Here is a 21,644-nt window from a genome sequence, read left to right as displayed (position 1 = left end):
GAGGCTCACACTTTCTGGCTGATAATAAGTCATGATGTTAGAGCCCTGGGACAGCTGGCAGACGTGTCAACTGCTCTTTCTGCCTGGAGAAAGGCTGACCACACTGGAATGGAAGGCCCACACTTGGGAGGGATGCTGAATCAAAAGCAGCAAATTTGGGGTCCCCTGATGACATCGTATGAGCCCCCTCAGTTCAGCTATCTCTAAAGACAGCTGTGGACATCTCAGTTATGTGAGCCAGTAAGCCCCTGTTTACCTTGAGTTCTGCCTGGGTGGTTCTCACTCTCCGAACTGAAGAGTTGTGATTAACATGCCGTACTAGTTCCCCGCTGCAGCTAGAACAAATGACTGTAAACTTAATGGCTTAAAACAGTACAAGTCTATGACCTTACAGATCTGGAGGTCCCAAGTCCAACATGCGTCTCACAGTCAAGGCCTTGGTGGACTGTGTGTCTTTTAGTGACTCTGGGGAAGAATTCCTTGCCCTGCCCTTTCCAGCTCCTCGAGGCCACCTACATTCCTTGGCTGGCTGCTGGCCCCTTCCTCCCATCATTCCAACCTTTCCTTCCACAGTCACATCTCTTGCAAAAGTCTCTTTGCAAATATGCTGTGATGACACTGGAGCTACCCAGAAAATCCAGGATAAACCCCTGTCTCAAGGCCCTTAATGTTATCATATGTGCACAGTCCCTTTTGCCACGTGAGGTAACATAATCACCAGTTCTGAGGATTAGGACAAAGACATTGCTGGGGGCCCATTATTCTGCTCTCATTCAGATTCAGGAAAAAGAATTTCCACTGACCACTAGGAAGGTCACTTTTTTTTTTTTTAAGATTTTATTTATTTATTTGACAGAGATTACAAGTAGAGAGGCAGGCAGAGAGAGAGGAAAGGAAGCAGACTCCCTGCTAAGCAGAGAGCCCAACGCAGGGCTCGATCCCAGGACCCTGGGATCATGACCTGAGCTGAAGGCAGAGGCTTTAACCCACTGAGCCACCCAGGTGCCCCTAGGAAGGTCACTTCTAATTGCAAAGCAGTTTCCTTCTTTTAGGTAGGCCCAAAGAGTGGAGGGTCCAGGTCCCCAGCACTCACCCTGCAGCTGATGAGGGGGACTCCCAGGGTCTGGTGGGGCCGTGGCCGGCTGCTCTCTCTCCTGCATCTCTGCATAGTCCGCGATGGGTCTGAGGAGAGCCAGAGCTCCGGAACATTGTAAGAAATTGCCGTCGAGGTGCAGCTCACTGGAGAGGGGTGAAATACACTGGTCATTTGATGGTATTTTAATCTCTGCAAATGTGGCTTTGAGGTCTTCACCTCATAGAATACTAGACCTGGTTATAAAATAGTAAATAATCATAATAGATAGTAGACCACATTATAAAAAAACAGACGTAGGGACCATGTCATAGCGCCCAAAACATGCCTATAGCATAATACCTTTGATTCTCAAGTATAACTAAAGGATCTTTCTCTTATCATCAAGAAAAAGAAAATAAAAATAACTGGAGGGTAGAAAAAGAAGGCTACAAACATAGTGAGAAGAAGCTGGGGGGAATTGGTGGGTTAGTCGATTTTGTAACCAAGCTGGTTAGGTAACTGAAGACAGAAGTGGGGAGGCGAGCAGGGTGTGCGTCTCACCTGATGGCGGTCTGGCATATGATGGTACCCAGCCGGGGTCCGCTCTGTGGCCCCAGACCACAGTAGCGCAGACTGAGGGCTTGAAGCCTCTGGTTGTTCTCCAGGCCTGAGAAAAGACTCTCAACTTCTTCCTTTCCAAATCTAAAAAGAAATGATGGCAAGAAATAAGTGACTTTTATAAAACCTATGTCACTTGTTGGATAATTCATTTTAAGGGACTCCCTATGGCAGAACAGATTTTACGGGATCTTTACTTTGGGTTTCCATGGCAGGGACTAAGGGGGTGAGCTGGGTGACTGGGGGCGGAGGTAGCCTGCATGTTGAGGAAGGGGAACCCAGAATCTGTTTCCCAGGGGAAGGGAGCAGGGCACGGTTCGAAGTACCCATTCAAGGGAGCAGATAGAGAGCGAGATCTGGAAGACAGGAGAGATTGCCTAGCTGGCAGGGATGAAGGGGTCTGGGAAGACCCCAGCAGCAGGAGACTGTGTAAGGAGAGAGCAGGGTCTGGGAAAATTAAATCTCTTGGCCCTCCTTCCTGGCCCTGTCCTGCCCCTCACCTTCTCACCTAGTCCTTCGACTTTGCAAAGAACAGTCACAGGCATTGCCCCACGCAGCCTCTGGGTACAGGCATTAGGTCAGGAAACTGAGCAACAATGAGGTAGAGGGACATCTTCCGCGCATTTGGAATGTCAGTGTCTAAACTTTCAAATGAGGTGCATGGTATTAACAGAAATGACTTCTTCAATTTACTAGTTCATGTTACTACTTGTAACAACACGTAGTTACAGAAGGCAGCTACTGTGGTGGGTGTGGGGAGGCAGCTGCATATGAGAAAGAAGGGAATCCTGCCTGGTGGGCTCCAGGGCCTCCCAGAGAAAACCGGAGGGAAGTCTCCAGAGGCCAAGAACCTACAGTTTTATCAGTGCTGAGGTCTCAGTGGTGATTCCCAACCACCCAATCCTGACACTCACGGTGTCTCGGGAATAGCCAGATTTCAACTGACAATGAAAATAAGCTGTTTTGGGGCGTTGGGTGGTTCAGTGGGTTAGGCCTCTGCCTTCAGCTCAGGTCATGATCTCAGGGTCCTGAGATGGAGCCCCGCATGGGCTCTGGGCTCAGCATGAAGTCCGCTGGAGACTCTCTCCCTCTCCTTCCACCCTTTCCTCGCTCCCTGCCCCTCCCAGGTGAATAAAATAAACTTTTTCCTAACATTGGGGATTCCTTTTTTCTCCCTTCTGTCTTCCTGCCAGTGCAGGTCTCTGGGTCCAGCCCAGGAGCTGGAGTCCAGAAGGGTCTCAGCAGGTGGGCTGGTTCTGCCCAGTGCAGTGTGGGAAGCTGGAAGACTCCCAGGCTGATCCTCAGTCACTCCTGGGTGTCCTGAGGACACTGGCCTTCTGCTGTCCTGTGTCAGGAAACCCTGACTGAGGCTCCCCCAAGCGTCTCAGAAACATAGAGAAACTCCAGAGATAGTCCCTCTCCTCAGCTTTTGTGGATAGACTTGTCACCACCGGGGCCCTAATCCCTAATCCCACATCACATAAGATGGTTGAAATTATTTATGGATGGCACACTATAAGACCCCCCAGCAGCCTAGTATCACAGATCAGAAGTGGGCTCGGATTGAGGGGGCTAGATTCACATCCAGGCTCCATTCCTAATAGCAGAATGGCCTTGAACAAGCCAGTTAATCCCCCTGAGTCTTTCCTCATACAGAGTCAAGGGATAGAAATGGTACATACCTGTCATTATATGTCCTACATTCATACATAATGGTACATATCTCTCTGTTGTTGGGAGAGTCAATGACATAAACTGTGCACTGTGCTTGGCACCCAGTTAGCACTCGATAACAATTAGCTGGTATTATTATTATTATTACCCCCAACCCTCCCCTCACAAGACTGGGCTCTTTTCTTCCCTAACCCCACACCGTTCCTCCCACCTCCACTCCTGGTGAATAATGGCCTGTCCTGAATGAGGTCATGGTTCCCCTTATCCAAACCACCACTAAAATCTATATGGACATTTTTTGTGACACCAAAGCTCTATTTTTTTTTTAAGATTTTATTTTATTTATTTGACAGAGATCACAAGTAGGCAGAGAGGCAGGAGGGGGGCGCGGGGAAGCAGGCTCCCAGCTGAGCAGAGAGGCCAACGCGGGGCTCGATCCCAGGACCCTGAGATCATGACCTGAGCTGAAGGCAGAGGCTCAACCCACTGAGCCACCCAGGCGCCTGACACCAAGGCTTTCTACCTTGCATTACATGTACTCTAGAGCACGTTCCACATAGTCCTCTCTACTATCCCGAGGGCTTCCTTGCTCAGGGCCATTGTCTTATATGTATTTGTATCTTCCTTAGTGAAGAGCACAGTGTCTTGCACAAACAGGCTGTCGACAAATATTTGTTGACAGAATAAGTGAATAAAAGGAAAGTAAGGAAGGAGGAAGGAGGGGTGGGCGGGAGAGAGGGAGGAAGAAAGGAAAAATGAATGAATAAAGCCTCTTTTTGAGAACCCTGACATTTACTCAGGAACATTAGGTCTAAGGAGGTTTTGGAGTATACGCTTCCAGTGATGACCAGATGAGGCACAAGGAACCAGGCCACCGCCCTCCCTGCCTTTGCCTCCCTCAGTCGAACAGCAGCAGAGCCCTGAAGGAAGCCTGCATTCCAACCTCACCTGCTGTAATCAAGGATGAGAGAACGCAGATGGCTGCGTGGCAGAGCCCTCCCGAGTCTCCGGAGAGACCACAGATCCATCCTGCAGTCAGTGAGCTCCAGGCTGGTAAAGGGGCAGGCGGCACTCCCCTTCAACTCCAGAAGTGAAGCCTAAGAACGCGAGGGGAAACCGTGCTCACGTAAGGGAGACAACATGCTCTGTGTTTTCACGTAATGCAAAAGCCCATTATGTTCATTACCTCAACAGTTTGCCTTTAAGACAACTTTCTAATTCCCCCAAGGAGAAAGTGGCATGAAAATAAAATAACTGCCCTTTAAAAGGCAATGTGAAGAATTAAATGGGCAACACCAAGCTTTGTGATGAGATGAGATACACTGCAGCTTATCTTTCTCTGTCATTGGGGGCTGAATTGTGTCCCCCCTCATTCATACATTGAAGTCCTAACCTCAGAATGTGACTGTATTTGAAAACAGGGTCTTCAAAGAGCTACCTAAGTTAAAATAAGGTCTTCAGGGTGGGTCCTAACCCAGTAGGATTGGCTTTCTTATAAGAAGGAAATCGGGACACAGATATGCACAAGGGGAAGACGTGAAGATACAGGGGAAAGGCGGCCATTTACAAGCCAAGAAGAGTGGCCTCAGAAGTCACCAACCCTGCTGACACCTTGAGCTCAGATTTCCAGGCCTTCATAACTATGAGGAAATGAGTTTCTGTTGTTTAAGCCATGCAACCTGTGGTTATGGTAGTCCCAGCAGACCAATACAGATGTTGATATTCTAACCCACAGATTTGTTCTCCTAGGGTTGTGTCCTTTCAATAGGGAAGTACCGCCATGCCAACCTTTGTATAACTAGGCAAAAATTATAATAGTCAGATTACCTCCTAAGTATTCATTGTTACTGGTATTAGGATTTAGAGGCCTCCTCAAAAATACACCACACAGGAGCACCTGGTGGCTTAGTTGGTTAAGTGTTGGACTCTTGATTTTAGCTCACATCATGGTCTCGGGGCCATGGTCTCAGGGTCCTGGGATGGAGCCCCATGTCGAACTCTGTGCTCAACAAGAAGTCTGCTTCTCTCCTTCTCTCTCTGTCCCTTCCTGTGCTCAAACTCTCTCTCAATCTCTCTAAAATAAAATCTTAAAAAAAAACAAAAAACAAAAAACTAGACCATGGAAATTTAGCAACAAGTTGTTTCTCATGGTGAAGCCATGGGACTGGGGGCAACACATGAATATTTGGAACCATGTCAAGGTCTCTCAGTCCCCTGAACAGAGGGGCCTATGACAAGGACATTTCTTGTGGTAACAAAGGATCCCAGGGACAACTAAATCCCTACCTGACAGGGATTTAAAGCTACAAATCACAAAAGCCACCTTTTAGCAGTGAGAATCACTGCAACCTAAGGATTTCTTCAGTTCAGAATTTAAATTGAAAAGAGGCTTTGGTGGGGTCGGAAGGATTTAGGGTTTCCTGAGGCAATGACATGTTGGTTAGAGATAGGGCTCCAAATTATAGTTTGGCTGAGAATATAAGCGCCCTTGCAGCCTTAACTACAGAGCTGGCATTTGACGTCTCTTTTATGAGAAAACACCTAGCTTAAGTGCTGGGTTAGATTTCGCAAGCTGTTGTTTCTGACAGAGGAGGCAGTGTGGGACATCACTGTCTATGGTAAGTAACACTGGTCTGTGCAAAACGGGCTCTCAACCCAGGTCCCGACGGTCTCAACCAGTGGTTTGCAGTGTCACTCTTGGGGCACTAGGCCCATGTGGGCAAGACCACAGCCATCGACCACAGAATTCCTCAATGGCCTCCAGGTGACCAACAGGGCAACATTTTAAAGAACTGCTAAGGATCACTGTTGACATGCACGGACAGCATTCTATGGCCTGCTTAAATGGACTGGGTCCCTGGACTGACACTTTCAATAAAAACAAATACAAATTCTGATTATGCATTAAAGATACCTTTTTTAAAAATTTATTTTGAATTGTGGTCAAATACACAGATAAAATTTACCATCGTAACCATTTTTGGGGTACAGTTCAGTGGCATTAAAGACATTCACTATTGTTGTACAACCCTCAACACCATCCATCTCCAGAACATTTTTCATCTTGTAAAACTCAGACTCTGTACCCATTAAAAAATAACTCCCATTCTCCCCTCCCCCACAACGTCTAGCAACTGCCATTTTATTTTCTTTCTCTGAGTCTTAACTACTCTAGGTACTTCCTATAATACAATGATATAGTATTTGTCCTTTTGTGACTGACTTATCTTACTTAGCATAAGTTCCTCAAGGTTCCCACATGTAGCATGTGTCACAACTTCCTTCCTGTTAAAGGCTGAATAATATTCTATTGTATGTATATCCAACATTTTGTTTTCTACTCATCTGTTAATGGACATTTGGATTGCTTCCACCTTTGGCTATTGTGAATAATGCTACCATGAAGATTAGTGTACAAATATCTTTTTGAGATCTAGCTTTCAATTCTTTGGGGTAGATGTCCAGAAGTGGGAATTGCTGAATCATATGGTAATTCCATTTTTAATTTTTTAAGGAACTTCAATCCTGTTTTCCATAGTGGCTACACCAATTTATATTCCCATCAACAGTGCACAGGTTTTCCTGTGCTGTCCATATCCTGTCAACACATTATGTTCTATTTTTTTATAGTAGTAGCCATACTACTATATGAGATACTACCTCATGCCATACTAGTTGACATGAGGTAGTATCTTATCGCAGTTTTGATTTGCATTTCCCTAAAGATTAGTAATATTGAACATCTTTTGTGTGTTTATGATTTATTTGTATACCTTCTTTGGAGAATGTTTCCTTCGTCCTTTGCCCATTTTAAAATGAGGTTGTTTGTTTTTTGTTGTTGTTGAATAGTAGGATAAAGAAATTATGGTATATTCATAGTAGAAAATGATATAGGGGCATCTGGGTGGCTCAGTCAGTTAAGCGTCTCACTCTTGATTTCAGCTCAGGTCATGATCTCAGGGTCATGGGATGAAACCATACATCAGGTTCCACGCTCAGTGCAGAGCCTGCTTGTCCCTCTCCCTCCCCCGCTTGGGCTCTCTCTTCCTCTCTCGAATAAATAAATAAAATCTTAAAAAAAAAACTATATAGCAATGAAAATGCATCAACTATAGCTCTACAAAAGTAAAATATGATGACTCATAAAAACATAATGTTGTACAGGCAAAGAGAGACAGAAAAGAATGCATACTGTATGTTGCATTTTATAAAATAAACAACAGGTAAAACTATAATGTTTTTTAACCAAACATTATAGTTTTACCTGGTTTTTTGTACTTTTACATAACTTTGAAATGTTTCATTAAAAGATACGTTGTCTTTTAAAAAAAAAAAAAGCTTAGAGCATATCAGTCAACCAAATGAACTGTAGCTGGAATATGTGCTATTATGTTATATTCAATTTTAAGTTTAATTGAAGGAATACTTCTAAAACGCATGACTCACCAGTCTGGCAATCTCTGGGTTGCTCAGTTGAAGGCTCCAGATACAGATCTCTTTCCCCAGCATATAACACTCATCGCGAATTGTCATGAGCAAAGGTTCTAAGGAAATGGGTAAGATGCTTGTTGGGGAGTCTCCAGGTCTTACAAGCATAAACTGGAGTGTCAGAAAAAAAGTACAGGTGGGAATCATAAAGAGATGTCCATGCATAGAGAAAGAGTGTTGTCATCAGACAGTATCAGAACATTTGAAAAGGCAATTAGCTTTGGATCACACATGCACTGGGTGGTAATTCAATACAAACTTATGAATTTCTTGCCATATGCAAAAACAATCTTACAGGGCACAGATTTTTCCATCAGGTTTCTACTCATTATTGGGTCAGAAATCAATTGAGTAGGTTGTAACCAGCTTTTTTTCTCCCTTTAATGAAATAGAACAGAAGAGAAATTATCTGAGCGTATCCTATGCAGTAAAAAAATAATTGTCTCATGAGATTCTTACTTTAGTGATGCTCAACATCAAAATGGAGACCCAACCAGAGCATCACCCCCCCAACATAAACAGCCCATATGGTCTTATGATTTACACCAGTATTTACACATCGGGTCCTGATGTTATTTGCATTTCTGATAGTGATTTTAATTTAAACTGTTTAGAAAGGGACTACAAATTTGAAACATTTAATTTAAAATGTTTGCTGAAGGGACTACAAATTTGAACAAGGTTTATGATTAACTCTTATCATGAAGTAGTAGAGGCTAATTATAAAATGTACAATAGAAAAAAAAAAGTTGTAACTATTTTATCACAAAAAGATGGCTCTGAGAAGCTCTTGCCCTGGGATGAGCAGGGAGATGTATGGGGGAATCCAGAGAAGCAACTAACTACAAGAGAAGGAATTAGAAAGACCCAGGAGGGCAGAGGGGATAGGAGACTAGGAGAGAAAGTCTCCTGTCCAAAGGAGTGAACAGGGAGAGGGGAGGTGGCAGCTCCCTTGGGAAATGGAAGTTTGGCAAAAAGAGATGGTGGTTAGGAAGGACTTTCAGAGGTTCTTTTTATGTGGGGTACAATGTAATCACCCTCCCATCCCTCAAAAAACTTCAGGAAAAATATGGGTAGGATGGATCTGGGTCAAAGTCTCTTTAGAATGATGATTATTTTTCAGCACTCATCTCTAACTACTTTAACTTATACTCTTGGTTAGCACTCAGCATCTTAGGACACCAGTAGGTATTTGATTATTACAATACAGACTGTCTTTCTGGGCTGGCCACAGGAAAGCTGGAGAGCAGGTCAGTCTGTCCTTGGGTTCGAGCACTGCTCCCTCCCCCTCTCCCCCTTCTGGACTAGCAGGTGCCCCTTCCCAAAAGTAGACCATTTCATTTCAGGGCTGGCCTCTCTTCTTTCCCCCTCCCAATTGACCCCTAGAGTCAATCTCAGAAAAGATATAACACCTGATTTTTTTTTTCTGAAATCCTGTACTTTGGGAGTTAGAATTATGTGTTTGCTGATCTCGCTCCAAGTGAGAGGGAAGGATGGGTGAGTGCGGGGGTCTGGCCTGACGACAGGGACACTACTGTTGAGGGAAGCAAACATTCCCTTGGAGGGATCCTGTGGGGTGGTGCAGTGCTGGGCACGGATGTCCTGCCAGATGCTCAAAGTGGTCTTCTGTGTGGGACTTTTCAGAGGTAGAGTGGGAGGGGCTGGTTGGCCACTCCAGGTGTGGTGTAAGAAAGGGCAGGGCTGCTCAAAGGACTGGGGTGGGTAGATTAGAGGTAGAAGCAGGGAGGCAGAAGTGCTGAGCAGAGCCCCAGTGCCAGGAGCAGGTTTTGGACTTCAGACAGGCAGGCAGGCAGGAACACAGAGCGATGACTGAGGACCCGTGTTCCTTGGGGCAAAGGAGGAGTAAGCAAAGGAGACCACACACTCACTTTCCTAAGAATCTGTTCGTTGTTGATGCTGGTTTTCAAGTCCTGTCTGATGGCTGGACACACAGCTGTCTGCGTCTGGACACAGTGCTTTTCATACGTTTTCAGGAACTTCTGAAGAATTGGAACGATGGGCAGGGGTGTTCCTTTAGTTTTTTGTTTTCCTTCCTTTTCCCTTGGCATTGTTTTACTGTGTTAGATTCTACCTGGATTCTGAAAATAGCACCTTGCCCTGAAACCCAATACACAGATGTCTTTTGAAGAAGCAGATCACACATCCCCACTAAAAATTGGCAAATATTGCTGACACCCTTCTCTGCTTAAAGTGCCTCAGGTATCTTAAAACAGGAGTAGGTAATCAAGATAGATACCATTCAGTAAAACTGTTCTGTTTCCAGTATCTATTTTCATGGATCCATGTTCTTTTAGATTCTTTAAAATGGGGCAATAGGAGCACCTAGCTGGCTCAGTTGTCAGGCATCTGCCTTTGGCTCAGGCCACGATCCCTGGGTCCTGGGATCAAGTCACACATTGGGCTCCCTGCTTAGTGGGAAGCCTGCTTCTCTCTCTGCCACTCCCCCTGCTTGTTCTCTCTCTGGCAAGTAAATAAATAAAATCTTTCAATAAAATAAAATAAAATGGTGTGATACCCCTGGAACTCAGTTATAACATTAATGGTGTGCACTAAATATTGCCAAGGACATATTGATTTTTAAATGGCATAGTTCTCTTTATAGACATAATTCTTGCCAGGCAGCATATCCACAGGGGTTAAGAATGTGAGCTTTAAACGGGAACAGACTTGGATTTTAGTCTTATCTCCACCACTGGACTCACTGGGGTCGACTTAGGTATTCTTTTTTTTTTTTTTTTAATTTTATTTATTTGATAGAGATCACAAATAGACAGAGAGGCAGGCAGAGAGGGAGGAAGGGAAGCAGGCTCCCTGCCAAGCAGAGAGCCTGATGCGGGGCTCAATCCCAGGACCCTGGGATCATGACCTGAGCCGAAGGCAGAGGCTTTAACCCACTGAGCCACCCAAGTGCCCCGGACTTAGGTATTCTATGAAGAGTTCTGAAGCCTCGATTTCTCCATCTGTAAAATGGATTATGGTTGTCACCAGGATTAAGGAAGGTAAATTTATAAAGCACTTAGCACAATGCCTGGCACATAGTAAAAGTGCTCAATAAACTTTATTAGTACTATGAAGTGATTCTTATTTTCCTGGCCACAGGAAGCCACCCAGCAGTAATGATCTGTCCCTTCAATTAAGCAGCCTTGAAAGGTCCCTCCATGTGATAATGTCACCAGCTAGATCTCTTCTTTCCAGAGTACCACTTTTTTTTTTTTTTTTAATTAACATATAATGTATTATTTGCTTCAGGGGTACAGGTCTGTGAATCATCAGTCTTACACATTTCACAGCACTCACCCCAGCACTTACCCCCCCCCAATGTCCATCATCCAACCACCCTATCCCTACCCCCTCACCACACGCCCCCAGCAACCCTCAGTTTGTTTCCTGAGATTAAGAGCCTCTTATCATTTGTCTCCCTCCAGATCCCATCTTGTTTCATTTTTCCCTTCCCTACCCCACCCCACCCCTGCCTCTCAAATTCCTGATATCAGAGATCATATAATTGTCTTTCTCTGATTGACTTATTTCACTTAGCATAATACCCTCTGGTTCCATCCACAACGTTGAAAATGGCAAGATTTTGGTTTTTTGATGGCTCCGTAATATTCCATGCAGATACACACCACATCTTCTTTATTCATTCCTCTGTTGATGGACATCCAGGCTCTTTCCATAGTTTGGCTGTTGTGGACATTGCTGCTATAAACATTGGGGAGCACATGCCCCTTCAGATCACTACATTTGTATCTTTAGGGTAAATACCTAGTAGCGTGATTGTTGGGTTGTAGGTCAGGCAAATGAAACCTGAAACCACCCTCAGGAGACTGGCAAGGGCCTTGACAACACCTCCCAGACTACCCAGACTGTTTGAACTCAAAGCGCTGACTCACTTCCGCTCAGATGGGGGGTAGTAACCTCCGGAATGACTGGCAATGACCTTTACCTCATTATAATACTAAAATCTCCACCCAAGGAAGGGCCTCAGCCTCATTTACATAACAAACAATGTCTGTATAGGCGTGTTTCCTTAATGTACATGTGGGACCTTATGCATGCCTCTACACTGGATGACAAGGCCTCCCTATCTAAATATTCATCCAAACTGTAAACAAAAGGAACTCGTCCCCACCTCACTGACTGTCTCTCTTTCATCCAGCTTTGAAAGCTATTTCCTGTGATCTCATTATTTGCTGCAAATAAAGTTTACTTTGTGGGACAACTCCACCTGGTGTATCTGTGACTCACTGAGGAGCTAGCAACTCCGAATTGGTTTGGTCCCAGTAACTTAAGGTAATGGTTGGTTCTTTGAACTGGGTTCACAGAGACAAAAGTTTATGAGAATTATTAAGAGGCCTCGTTTCAGGAAGAACCAGTTTGAATCCTGTGTCTGTCAATTATTAGCAGACTGACTGTGACTAGTCCACTTCATGTGCCTGAACCCAGTCTTGATCTGTAAAAATGGTGGGGCTATAATCTCTTTGGTATTTGTGGGGATTTAATGCAAATTAAATGTAAAGTATTTTCATCGGTACCAAGGGGATGTTGATGGGTGATGATGATGATAAAGAACTATTATGAGGGGGCGCCTGGGTGGCTCAGTGGTTAAGCCTCTGCCTTCAGCTCAGGTCATGGTCTCAGGGTCCTAGGATGGAGCCCCACATCCAGCTCTCTGCTCAGCAAGGAGCTGGCTTCCCCCTCTCTCTCTGCCTGCCTCTCTGCCTACTTGTGATCTCTCTGTCGAATAAATAAATAAAATCTTAAAAAAAAAAAAAAGAACTGTTATGAGGAATAAGGAATTAGTTCCTTGTGGATACTTGGAACAGAGCCTGGCACATAGTGATGGCTCAGGCGGGGAGGCTGAGGCCTAGTGAGGGAAGTGATTTGCCTAAGGGCAAACACTGGTAACCAGAGCAGCTGGGATTCAAATTCAGGCAGCCTGGCTCCACAGTCCAAATTCTTAATCACTCTGACATACCACCTAGAAGGTACTGATACTGACTGTATGTTTTCAACTTTCTCCTAAATTCTTATGTTGAAGCCCAACCCCCAGGGTGATGGTATTTGTTTGATAGGGTGTTTGGGAGGTGAGCAGGGTTAGATGAGGTCATGAAGGCAGGTATCCCAACACAGGATTAGCGCCCTTGTAAGAAGAGACACAGAGTGGGGCACCTGGGTGGCTCAGTGGGTTGGGCAACCAACTCTTCATTTCACCTGGAGTCCTGATCTCAGGGTCATGAGACAGAGCTCCAAGTCGGGCTCCATGCTCAGCCTGGAGTTTGCTTGACATTCTCTCCCTCTGCCCCCACTCCCACACTCTTTCTAAACAAATAAATAAATAAAATCTTTAAAAAAGAAAAAAAAGAAGGAGACACTAGAGAGCCAGTTTGTCTCCCTTGAAATGGCTGCCACTGCCAAGCCAAGAAAAAAGTCTCCAAACCGAGCTTCCTGGCACCTTACTCTTGGATTTCCCAGTCACCAGAAGTGTTAGGAAATGAATTTGTTGTTTAGGTCACAGTCTATGGTATTTTGTTAAGGCAGTCCAAGTTAAGGTTGGTTACTATGTAACATCACTGTTCACAATATGAAGTATTTCTCACCAGCCTCTTCTCGGGGAGTACAAACTACACGCATAACATTCTGCAAGTACTCTATTAAGGCCCTCTCAAATCTCGAGCTTTTCACTTGGTATTTTCTCACCAGCGTTTCTTCGTCATTTCCAGGTGCAGTAACGCGTGGCCCAGGCTCTCAGTGATGCGCACTTAGTGGAGGTGCCGCATCCTCTGCTAACTGGGATTCTCGGAGAGTTGGGGACGGTGAAGTGAGGGCTGCGGAGCAGAGAGTAGGGGACGGAGGGCCCTGCCTACTCGGGACGGAAGCGAGGCCCATTTGCCCCGGGCCTGCTGCTCGCCTCGGAGTCCCGGGGGCTAGAGAGAGCTCCGGACCTGCCGCTGCCCGCAGCAATTCAGTACCTCCGGAGAGAACGCCGGCCACCCACGCCGCAACCTGGTCGCCGGCCCGCGCCCGCACTCACTCCGGCGCCGGGTCCCCGCGTCCCCGCGTCCCCTCGTCCCTCGCCGGCCGGCCTCCCGCATGCGCCCTGCACCTTGGCGACGGCGCGGGGGCGGGGCTGGAGAGGTCCGCCCGAGGGGAGGCGGAGGCGTAAGGGGGCGAGACCGAGGCGGGAGGAGGAGGGAATTGGGGGTGGCGGCGGGAAAGCCCTTCCGGGGTTCGGGAGGGTGGGCTCGGGCTCGGGCTCGGGCATGGGCGTGGAGAGCACCTGGGGTCCTCGCCGCGTGGCGAGGTCGTCAAAGCCAGTGGCTCTGCGATGGACGAGGTCTAGGAGGAGACAGAAGTGTGGGACCCGTGGGCCTGGCCATCAGTGGGGCAGGGGGGACGAGGGCAGAGGTCGCCTAAGGTAGCTGCGCGCCACTCCCGCCCGCAGAGGGCGCTCCTGCTCCCGCGTCCCCACCCCCATTCCCAGGCCCGGGAGGCAAGGGGCGCGGGGATAAAGGGGGCAACTCAGGGCAGGGCCTGGGACGCAGTTTGGCTGGGGAAGGGGGTAGGCGGGGTAGTATTGAGTGAGGAAGGACAGGCAAAAGCGGTTGCAGCTTTGGAAATGGGTGGGGGAGGAAAAAGGATTTTAAGAAATTTGGCCGTGATCAGTAGTTTTGGGGCTCATCAATTTAAGGATTTGGGGACAGAATAAAGGCCCCTAAAGAAATTCATGTTCTAGGGCCGCCTGGGTAGCTCAGTGGGTTAAGCCTCTGACTTCGGCTCATGTCATGATCTCAGGGTCCTGGGATGGAGCCCCGCATCGGGATCTCTGCTCAGCAAGGAGCCTGCTTCTTCCTCTGCCTGCCTCTCTGACCACTTGTGATCTTTCTCTGTCAAATAAATTTTGAAAATCTTAAAAAGAAAGAAAGAAGTCCATGTTCTAATGCTGGAACCTGTGACTGTGTTGTTTTTTGAGGCAAAGGTGACTTTGTAGATGTGATTAAAGTGAGTCTAGGAACATAAAACCCAGAAAACTCACCACCCCCACCAGGGTGGTCAGAGACATTGTTGCCTTTAAAGATGGAGAAAGGGGACTCTAACCAAAGAATTCCCAAAGACTCTAGAAGCAGAATAGGTGTGGAAATGTGTCCTATCCAAATGTCCACAAAGGAACCCAACTCTGCTGACACCTTGATTTTAGAACCCTGTGGGACTTCTGATATCCAGCACAGTCAAGTAATAAATTATCAATCTCTTAGGGTATTAATAGTCCTGCGCGCCTGGGTGGCTCTGCCCGTTAAGCCTCCCACTCTTGATTTCAGCTCAGATCATGGTCTCAGGGCCTTGGGATGGAGCCCCTGCTTCCTCCTTTCCTCACTCAATGTGTAGTCTTGGTGAGATTCTATCTTCTTATCCCTCTGCCCCTCCCCCTGCTAGCACACGCGCCCTCTCTGGTGCTCTCTCTCAGAAGAAATAAATAAAATCTCTTTTAAAAAGGACAAAAAATAGGCTCTTCATGAATGTTTGAAGGAAGAATGAATTAAAAAAGAAATTGGATTAAATTAATTCACATTAAACTGTAAGTGGAAAATAGTCCATTCTCCTCCAGGGCTACTTGTATTTCTAAGCTTGTCTTTTAAACTCAAACGGCTCTCATGGAAAAAATTTTGTGGCACAAAATGAATCCAGGAGGTAGGGAAGAGCAAGAAGGGATCCTGCATTTGGTCAGACCTGACTTTCTAGCCAGTGTGCCCCCGTGAGTCTGGATTAATCCTACTTGTGCAGCCTCCTCCTCCTCCTCTGCTGGATGGGTGTTTCCCGGATGCAACCAGAGAGGGGCGGTGAAGGAGAACTACAGAAGGAGGTGGGCACCTGGGTGGCTCAGTCCTTAAGAGGCTGTCTTTGGCTCAGGTCATGACTCCAGAACCCTGGGATAGAGCCCCACAACAGGCACTCTGCTCAGCATGAAGCCTGCTTCTCCCTCTCCCACTCCCCCTGCTTCTAGTCCCTTTTCTGGTCTCTCTTTCAAATAAATAAATAAAAATCTTAAAAAAAAAAAAGAGGGGTGTGAAGAGAGTGCACTTACAGGTCACTGACAGGGACTCAAACACATGCTTAGGGATCTTGGAATGATGACGAAGGCCACTGCCCAGAGGACAGGGACAGAGTAAGGGTCAGAAACTAGATGGACTGGGCGCCTGGGTGGCTCAGTGGATTAAGCTGCTGCCTTCGGCTCAGGTCATGATCTCAGGGTCCTGGGATCAAGCTCCGCATCGGGCTCTCTGCTCAGCAAGGAGCCTGCTTCCCTCTCTCTCTCTCTGCCAGCCTCTCTGTCTACTGTGATCTCTCTCTGTCAAATAAATAAATAAAATCTTAAAAAAAAAAAAAAAAAGAAACTAGATGGACCACCACGGATGAAATGAGAAATCCTTCCTACGCACAGTGGGAAAGTTCAAGGAAGTAGAACACGAGGATTGGGTTCAGCCGCAAGTAACAGAAACCCATTAACCCTGGTTAAAACAATATAGAAGTTCATGTCCCTTTCATGTAAATGAAATTCATGAATAAGCAGGCCAGGGCTGCTAGGGAAGCTTCACGATCATAAGGAATCCAAGCTCCTAATACTTTATTACTCTGCCATCCTCTGTGTGAGTTCTACCTCATGGTCCAAAATGGTTTCTGAGCTCCATTTTGTCTACATTTCAGAGGGAGAAGTAGACACAGAAGTGCACATTCTCTCCATATAAGGACATTTCCCAAAAATTGCACACGGCACTTGTGCTTAGATTCCACTGGCCAGACTTATCGACATGATCATATCTAGCTGCAAAAAATGATGGGAAATAGAGTCTTTATTCCAGGGAGACATGTGCACAGCTAAAAATGGGGGCTTCTGTTACTTACAGAGAAAGGGGAAGATGGGCATTGGGAGGTAACAATCTGGACCAGCAGCCAGGATTATAGGGGTAACGGGAGCAGTGGGTGGGATCTGCACCAGTTTACAAGCACAGCCTGGGTTCCTCACACATTGAGCATTTCTAAATCAGAGGCAGGCCTGGAACTCATTTCACTGTTGTTATAGTTTTAGGTGTGACTCACATGGGCTGGTTAAACATGTGTTTTGGGTTCCGGCAAAGCTGGCCACGCTGCTGGCAGTCTTCCTACTATTCATTCTCCGCTTCTGCCTTGTTGATGTAACTTGATTTCAGCATGGCCACTGGCAAACCAGGCGAGGAAAAGAAGCTTCCCCAGGCTTCCTTGTGTATGGGGCGACCATGTGACATAGCACTGACAGGCGCCATAAGCAGAAGCCGATAAATGGGGCTGCTCGGAAAGCTCTTTATTTTTAAAGGTTTTGTTTTATTTATTTGAGAGAGAGTGAACGAGCGAGAGGAGAGACAGAGCAGGAGCAAGAGAGAACAACAGGGAGGAGTGGCAGAGGGAGAGGGAGAAGTAGGTTCCCCGCTGAGCTGGGCGCCCCAAGTGGAGCTCAATGTGGAGCTGGATCCCAGGACCCTGGGATCATGACCTGAGCTGAAGGCAGATGCTTAACTGACTGCGCCACCCAGATGCCCCTCAGAAAGCTCTTTAAAAAGAGCTGGGTTTTTGTCTTTTGTTCTTTCATTTGTCCTCTTTTGGGATAATACAGTCATTGCGCTGAAGGTGAAGTTGCTATCTGGTACATAATCACCAGACATCACAGTCTGGATGGCTGAGAAGATGGATAGAAGGAGTCGGGGTCTCGGAGAGCATCGTAGAGCAGCTGACCCTGTTTGGGCTGCCCTCTGCGTGTTCTCATTACATAAGAAAAGCACTCTGATTTATTTAATGCCAAGCTGCTCTGATTTCTATTACCCCCAGTAGAATAGAGGTTTATGGAAACGTGAACTCCTGGAGTGATGCATTTTTTTTTTTTTTTAAAGATTTGATTATTGTAGAGAGCCAGAGAGCATGGGCAGGGGGAGGGGAGCAGAGAGAGGGTGACAAGTAGACTCCCTGCTGATGGGGAGTCTGACTTGGAGCTCGATCCCAGGACCCAGAGATCCACCTGAGCCAAAACCAAAAGTCAGATGCTCAAATGGCTGAGCCACTCAACCATCCCTGGACTGACGCAGACATTCCAAACTTTGGAAACTGTGCAGACATTCAGTTCCAAAGTTTAAGAAGCAGGCAGTGAACCAGTTTTACATTTTTTTTTTTTTTTAAGATTTTATTTATTTATTTATTTGTCAGAGAGAGAGAGTGAGCGAGTACAGGCAGAGTGGCAGGCAGAGGCAGAGGGAGAAGCAGGATCCCTGCTGAGCAAGGAGCCTGATGTGGGACTCGATTCCAGGACACTGAGATCATGACCTGAGCCGAAGGCAGCCGCTTTACCAACTGAGCCACCCAGGTGTCCCCCAGTTTTACATTTTTTATTGGGATTGTTTTATTTAGAATTTGTATTGCTGACCCCTCTCTGAAGCACACAGTAACTGTTGTGAAGAGAACAGCGGTTCTGGAGGTAAGAAATAAAGACACAGTCTCTTTGGGGTTTTGAGAACGACTCTGGGTTTTGAACCGAAAATGTGACAACCAGACCTGCTGGCAGCCAGATGGTGGTTTCCTAACTGCAGGTCAGCGATGTTGAGACAAGCCTCCCCCCTCTCCTGTGTTTGGAACAAGACAGACCTGGTCATTTCCCCAAACACAAAAGTGATTAAATGACCCCCTCTTCTGATGAAAAGGAGTGACTTCTGCTCCTTTGCCAGTTGCACAGACTCTAGTGCTCCCGCCCTCCAGATAAGATTAGATGTCCAATTACCAAACTGCTCCATTCTTCTTGATAGCATGCACTCTAGGACTGCCTCCCCTGTCCCTCATGCCTGCAGGAGTCATCCAGCAGATGGCCCATCCTGTTAGAAGCCTCTTAACAGCTCCCTCCTGAGTCTCTAGGGGCTTTTGCACCTGCTCTTAAATCCATAAACCCAACATATTTTTTTCTTTTACTGCAAGTGAGCTCCTAAAAATCTGTGGTGAGCAGCCTTTAGCAGAACACTCCAAAGCTGGAGAGCTTTTTTTTTTTTTTTTTTAAGATTTTATTTATTTATTTGAGAGAGAGAATGAGAGAGAAAGAGAGAGAGTGAGCATGAGAAGAGGGAGGGTCAGAGGGAGAAGCAGACTCCCTGTCGAGCAGGGAGCCTGATGTGGGACTCCAGGATCATGACCTGAGCCGAAGGCCGTTGCTTAACCAACTGAGCCACCCCGGTGCTCCCAAAGCTGGAGCTTTAAGCCCCTCCCGTTTCTAGTGTTTCCAATAGAGGTTCAGGTGCAGACTCAGTCGGAATGGTTGTTAGTTCATTAACCTTGGCCTCCAGTAACTCCGCAATTTCTGTTTCCTCCAGCACTGCCTGCCAGAATAGGGTTAAATGAATAAATAGAATCAGAAACTCTGGGGCTGGCCCCCACGACCTGTTTTAACAAGCTGTCTAAGTGATCCTGAGGCATGCTCAAGTTTAAGGTCCTTCGTTAAATGAATAAATAAAATCTTTAAAAATAAATAAGAAATTAATCAGGTGACACTTGACAGGCTTAATAAACAGAATTATTCTTACTGGAGAAGAATTTTAAAAGTATTGTTACAAAGTGGCTATAATAATTTTAAAGGCTTTCAAATACTGCTGGTTAATCGTAGTACATGTTTACTATAGCAAGTTTGAGAAGTACTTAAAAATTATGAAATAAAATTCACTTCTGATCGCACCAGGCAGGGACAGTCTTACAGACCCATTCAAACCCTGAACCTCCTGCCGCACCTTAGGGACTTACCCAGCCTCCCTTAGATCTCATGTCCTGCTCTGTGAAGTGGATTCAACAGTACCTTCTCACAAGGTTGTGTGAGCGCTAAATAAGGTAATGTTTGTGAAACACTCAGCCTCATCATAACCGATGCTCACATTGTTGATTATGACCAATATCACCGTTGCTGTAAAGAAGATCCATTTCTTCTTTCCCTGTCACTTTATACTCACAAACGCACACACCAGTTGCCCTGGAATACTTTTCATCTCTCTGTTGGGGTCAACAGCTCACCACAAAAATCCACATGTTTCTAACCCAGCCGGGAAGAGTAGGGACTCGAGCAGAAATGGGACCAGTTTCTCCAAGAAATAGAATTGCCAGCCCATTCTTTTGGAACTTTATTGATGCACTGTTGTCATACAACAAACTGTACATCTGTACGCGTACCACTCGATGAATTTTAACTGGTGAAAAACCACTCATGAAACCATCGCCGCACCCCCATTCTCTCGTGTCCTTGTGCTCCTTCCCGCGGGCCTCTATAGATGAGTTTGCTTTTTTGTTTTAGGAGTTTATTGATTTGAGAGAAAGAGAGTGAGACAGCATAAACAGTGGGAAGAGGGAGAAACAGGCTCCCCAGTGAGCAGGGAGCCTGATATGGGGCTCAACCCCAGGATCCCAAGATCATGACCTGAGCTGAAGGCAGATGCTTAACCGACTGAGCCACCCAGGCGCCCCTGCTCTTCCTATAGTTCTATACAAATGAATCACACAGCTCATATTCTTTCTGCCCTGCTTATTTCAAGCAGAACAGTTACTTTGAGAGTCAGTCCTACTCTTCTGTGTGCTAGTAGCTCATCTCTTTATCTGGCTGAGCAGTGAGTGCTCCATTGTTTGGGTAAACCATGTTTTTTTTTTTTTAACCATTCACCTGTTAACAGACATGCGGGTTGTTACCATATTTTGGCTATTACAAGTAAAGCTGCAATGAGCCTTTCTTGCAAGTCTGCGTGTGGATATATGTTCGTTTCTTCCAATCCAATTAAAAAAAAATAAGTATTCTCTCCAAACGTTGGTTGCAAACGTTGTTCCTGAGCCTTTTTCTCAGGAACACAGAGTCAGGGGATGCTGTTGGGTCAGACACTCTGGGTTAGGTTTTCAGTAGGGCTGTTCTTGCTCTATTGTCATAGGATACAAAGCACCTCTTTTCTTCTCACATGAAGTGCAGGAGCCGTGGAGATCAGTAGGATTTTGAGGCAGGAGGTTTATGGTCCTACCAGTAAGCACCCTAGCAAGGGCCTGGCTTAATGAGCTCACACGCAGAGTCTGCAGCTGCACCTGGCTTCTTAGCTCCGCCATGCGGCAGAGAAGCAGGGGGGAACTGAGGCACGGAAGAGCAATTTAATTTGGGATTATCAGGCCAGGCGCCCTCCACTAGGACTGCCTTTCCTTTCCCACTGGCCTGAACTCACATTTTATTGAGAAGCCAGATGCCTGAAGCGGGGTCACTTTAAACAAGGAAGAACACACTGAGGTCTCCTTGAGTAAAAGGGACGGTCTCCATTATTTACCAGTTACCTCCTCGGGGCACTGCCGGCAGCTTCAGTGTTCTAGAATCCTGAAAGAAACATTTCCAACATCATCATGCTTCATCCAAAAATAAATAAATATCAGCACCCCCGCAGATGTTTCCTTATTTGCTGAAGGAAAAAAGAAGATAAACACAGTTATTGTGACTCACAATATTTGTGTAAAAGACACCACAGTAGAGCCTTTCTAAGTACTCCCAATGATAATATTTGGGGAACTTGAATTTTTTATCTTAGATGGTTCTGTGCCACTTTGATGCGGCTCTGAGCCTTTCCCTCAATGTTAACACCTAGGATAAGTCAGAAGGGCTTCGGCAGATGACCAGGTGCTTCCAGGAATCGCCTTCTCCACCCAGACATGGAGGCTAGTTTCCCCTTGTCAGCAGTGTCAGGGAGAACAGCCG

General features: G+C 46.2%; 2 protein-coding genes across 10 annotated transcripts in view; both read right to left on the bottom strand.

The window, feature by feature from the left end:
* The window catches only part of LOC309854062 (uncharacterized protein), a 46,220-nt gene extending 32,223 nt beyond the window's left edge, over positions 1–13,997 (bottom strand). For 4 of the 8 annotated variants that reach the window (XR_014306083.1, XM_082712758.1, XM_082712762.1 and 1 more), the window contains exons 1-6: positions 13,849–13,938; positions 9,745–9,973; positions 7,814–7,966; positions 4,316–4,464; positions 1,637–1,777; positions 1,094–1,239 (exon numbers count right to left, since the gene is read on the bottom strand). Coding sequence is in view for 7 of the 8 variants with exons in the window: in XM_082712758.1 (XP_082568884.1) it covers positions 1,094–1,239; positions 1,637–1,777; positions 4,316–4,464; positions 7,814–7,966; positions 9,745–9,924 (769 nt within the window). In the remaining variant the exon portion in view is untranslated. Of the gene's footprint in view, positions 1–1,093; positions 1,240–1,636; positions 1,778–4,315; positions 4,465–7,813; positions 7,967–8,150; positions 8,234–9,744; positions 9,974–13,848 lie in introns of those variants that run through there. The other 4 variants (XM_082712759.1, XM_082712763.1, XM_082712764.1 and 1 more) reach the window with 4 other exon arrangements.
* A 6,023-nt stretch (positions 13,998–20,020) lies between these two features.
* RASA2 (RAS p21 protein activator 2) overlaps positions 20,021–21,644 on the bottom strand; it is a 143,780-nt gene continuing 142,156 nt past the window's right edge. For both annotated transcript variants that reach the window (XM_082712382.1, XM_082712383.1), the window contains exon 25: positions 20,021–21,269. In XM_082712382.1, coding sequence (XP_082568508.1) covers positions 21,254–21,269 — 16 coding nt within the window. In that variant the 3' untranslated portion in view covers positions 20,021–21,253. The remainder of the gene's footprint in view (positions 21,270–21,644) is intronic.

This window comes from Mustela nivalis, assembly GCF_964662115.1.
Source record: "Mustela nivalis genome assembly, chromosome: 1".
Classification (NCBI taxonomy): Eukaryota; Metazoa; Chordata; class Mammalia; order Carnivora; family Mustelidae; genus Mustela; species Mustela nivalis.
Note: the sequence above shows the minus strand (reverse complement) of the source record. Positions and strands in the feature narration are given on the sequence as shown.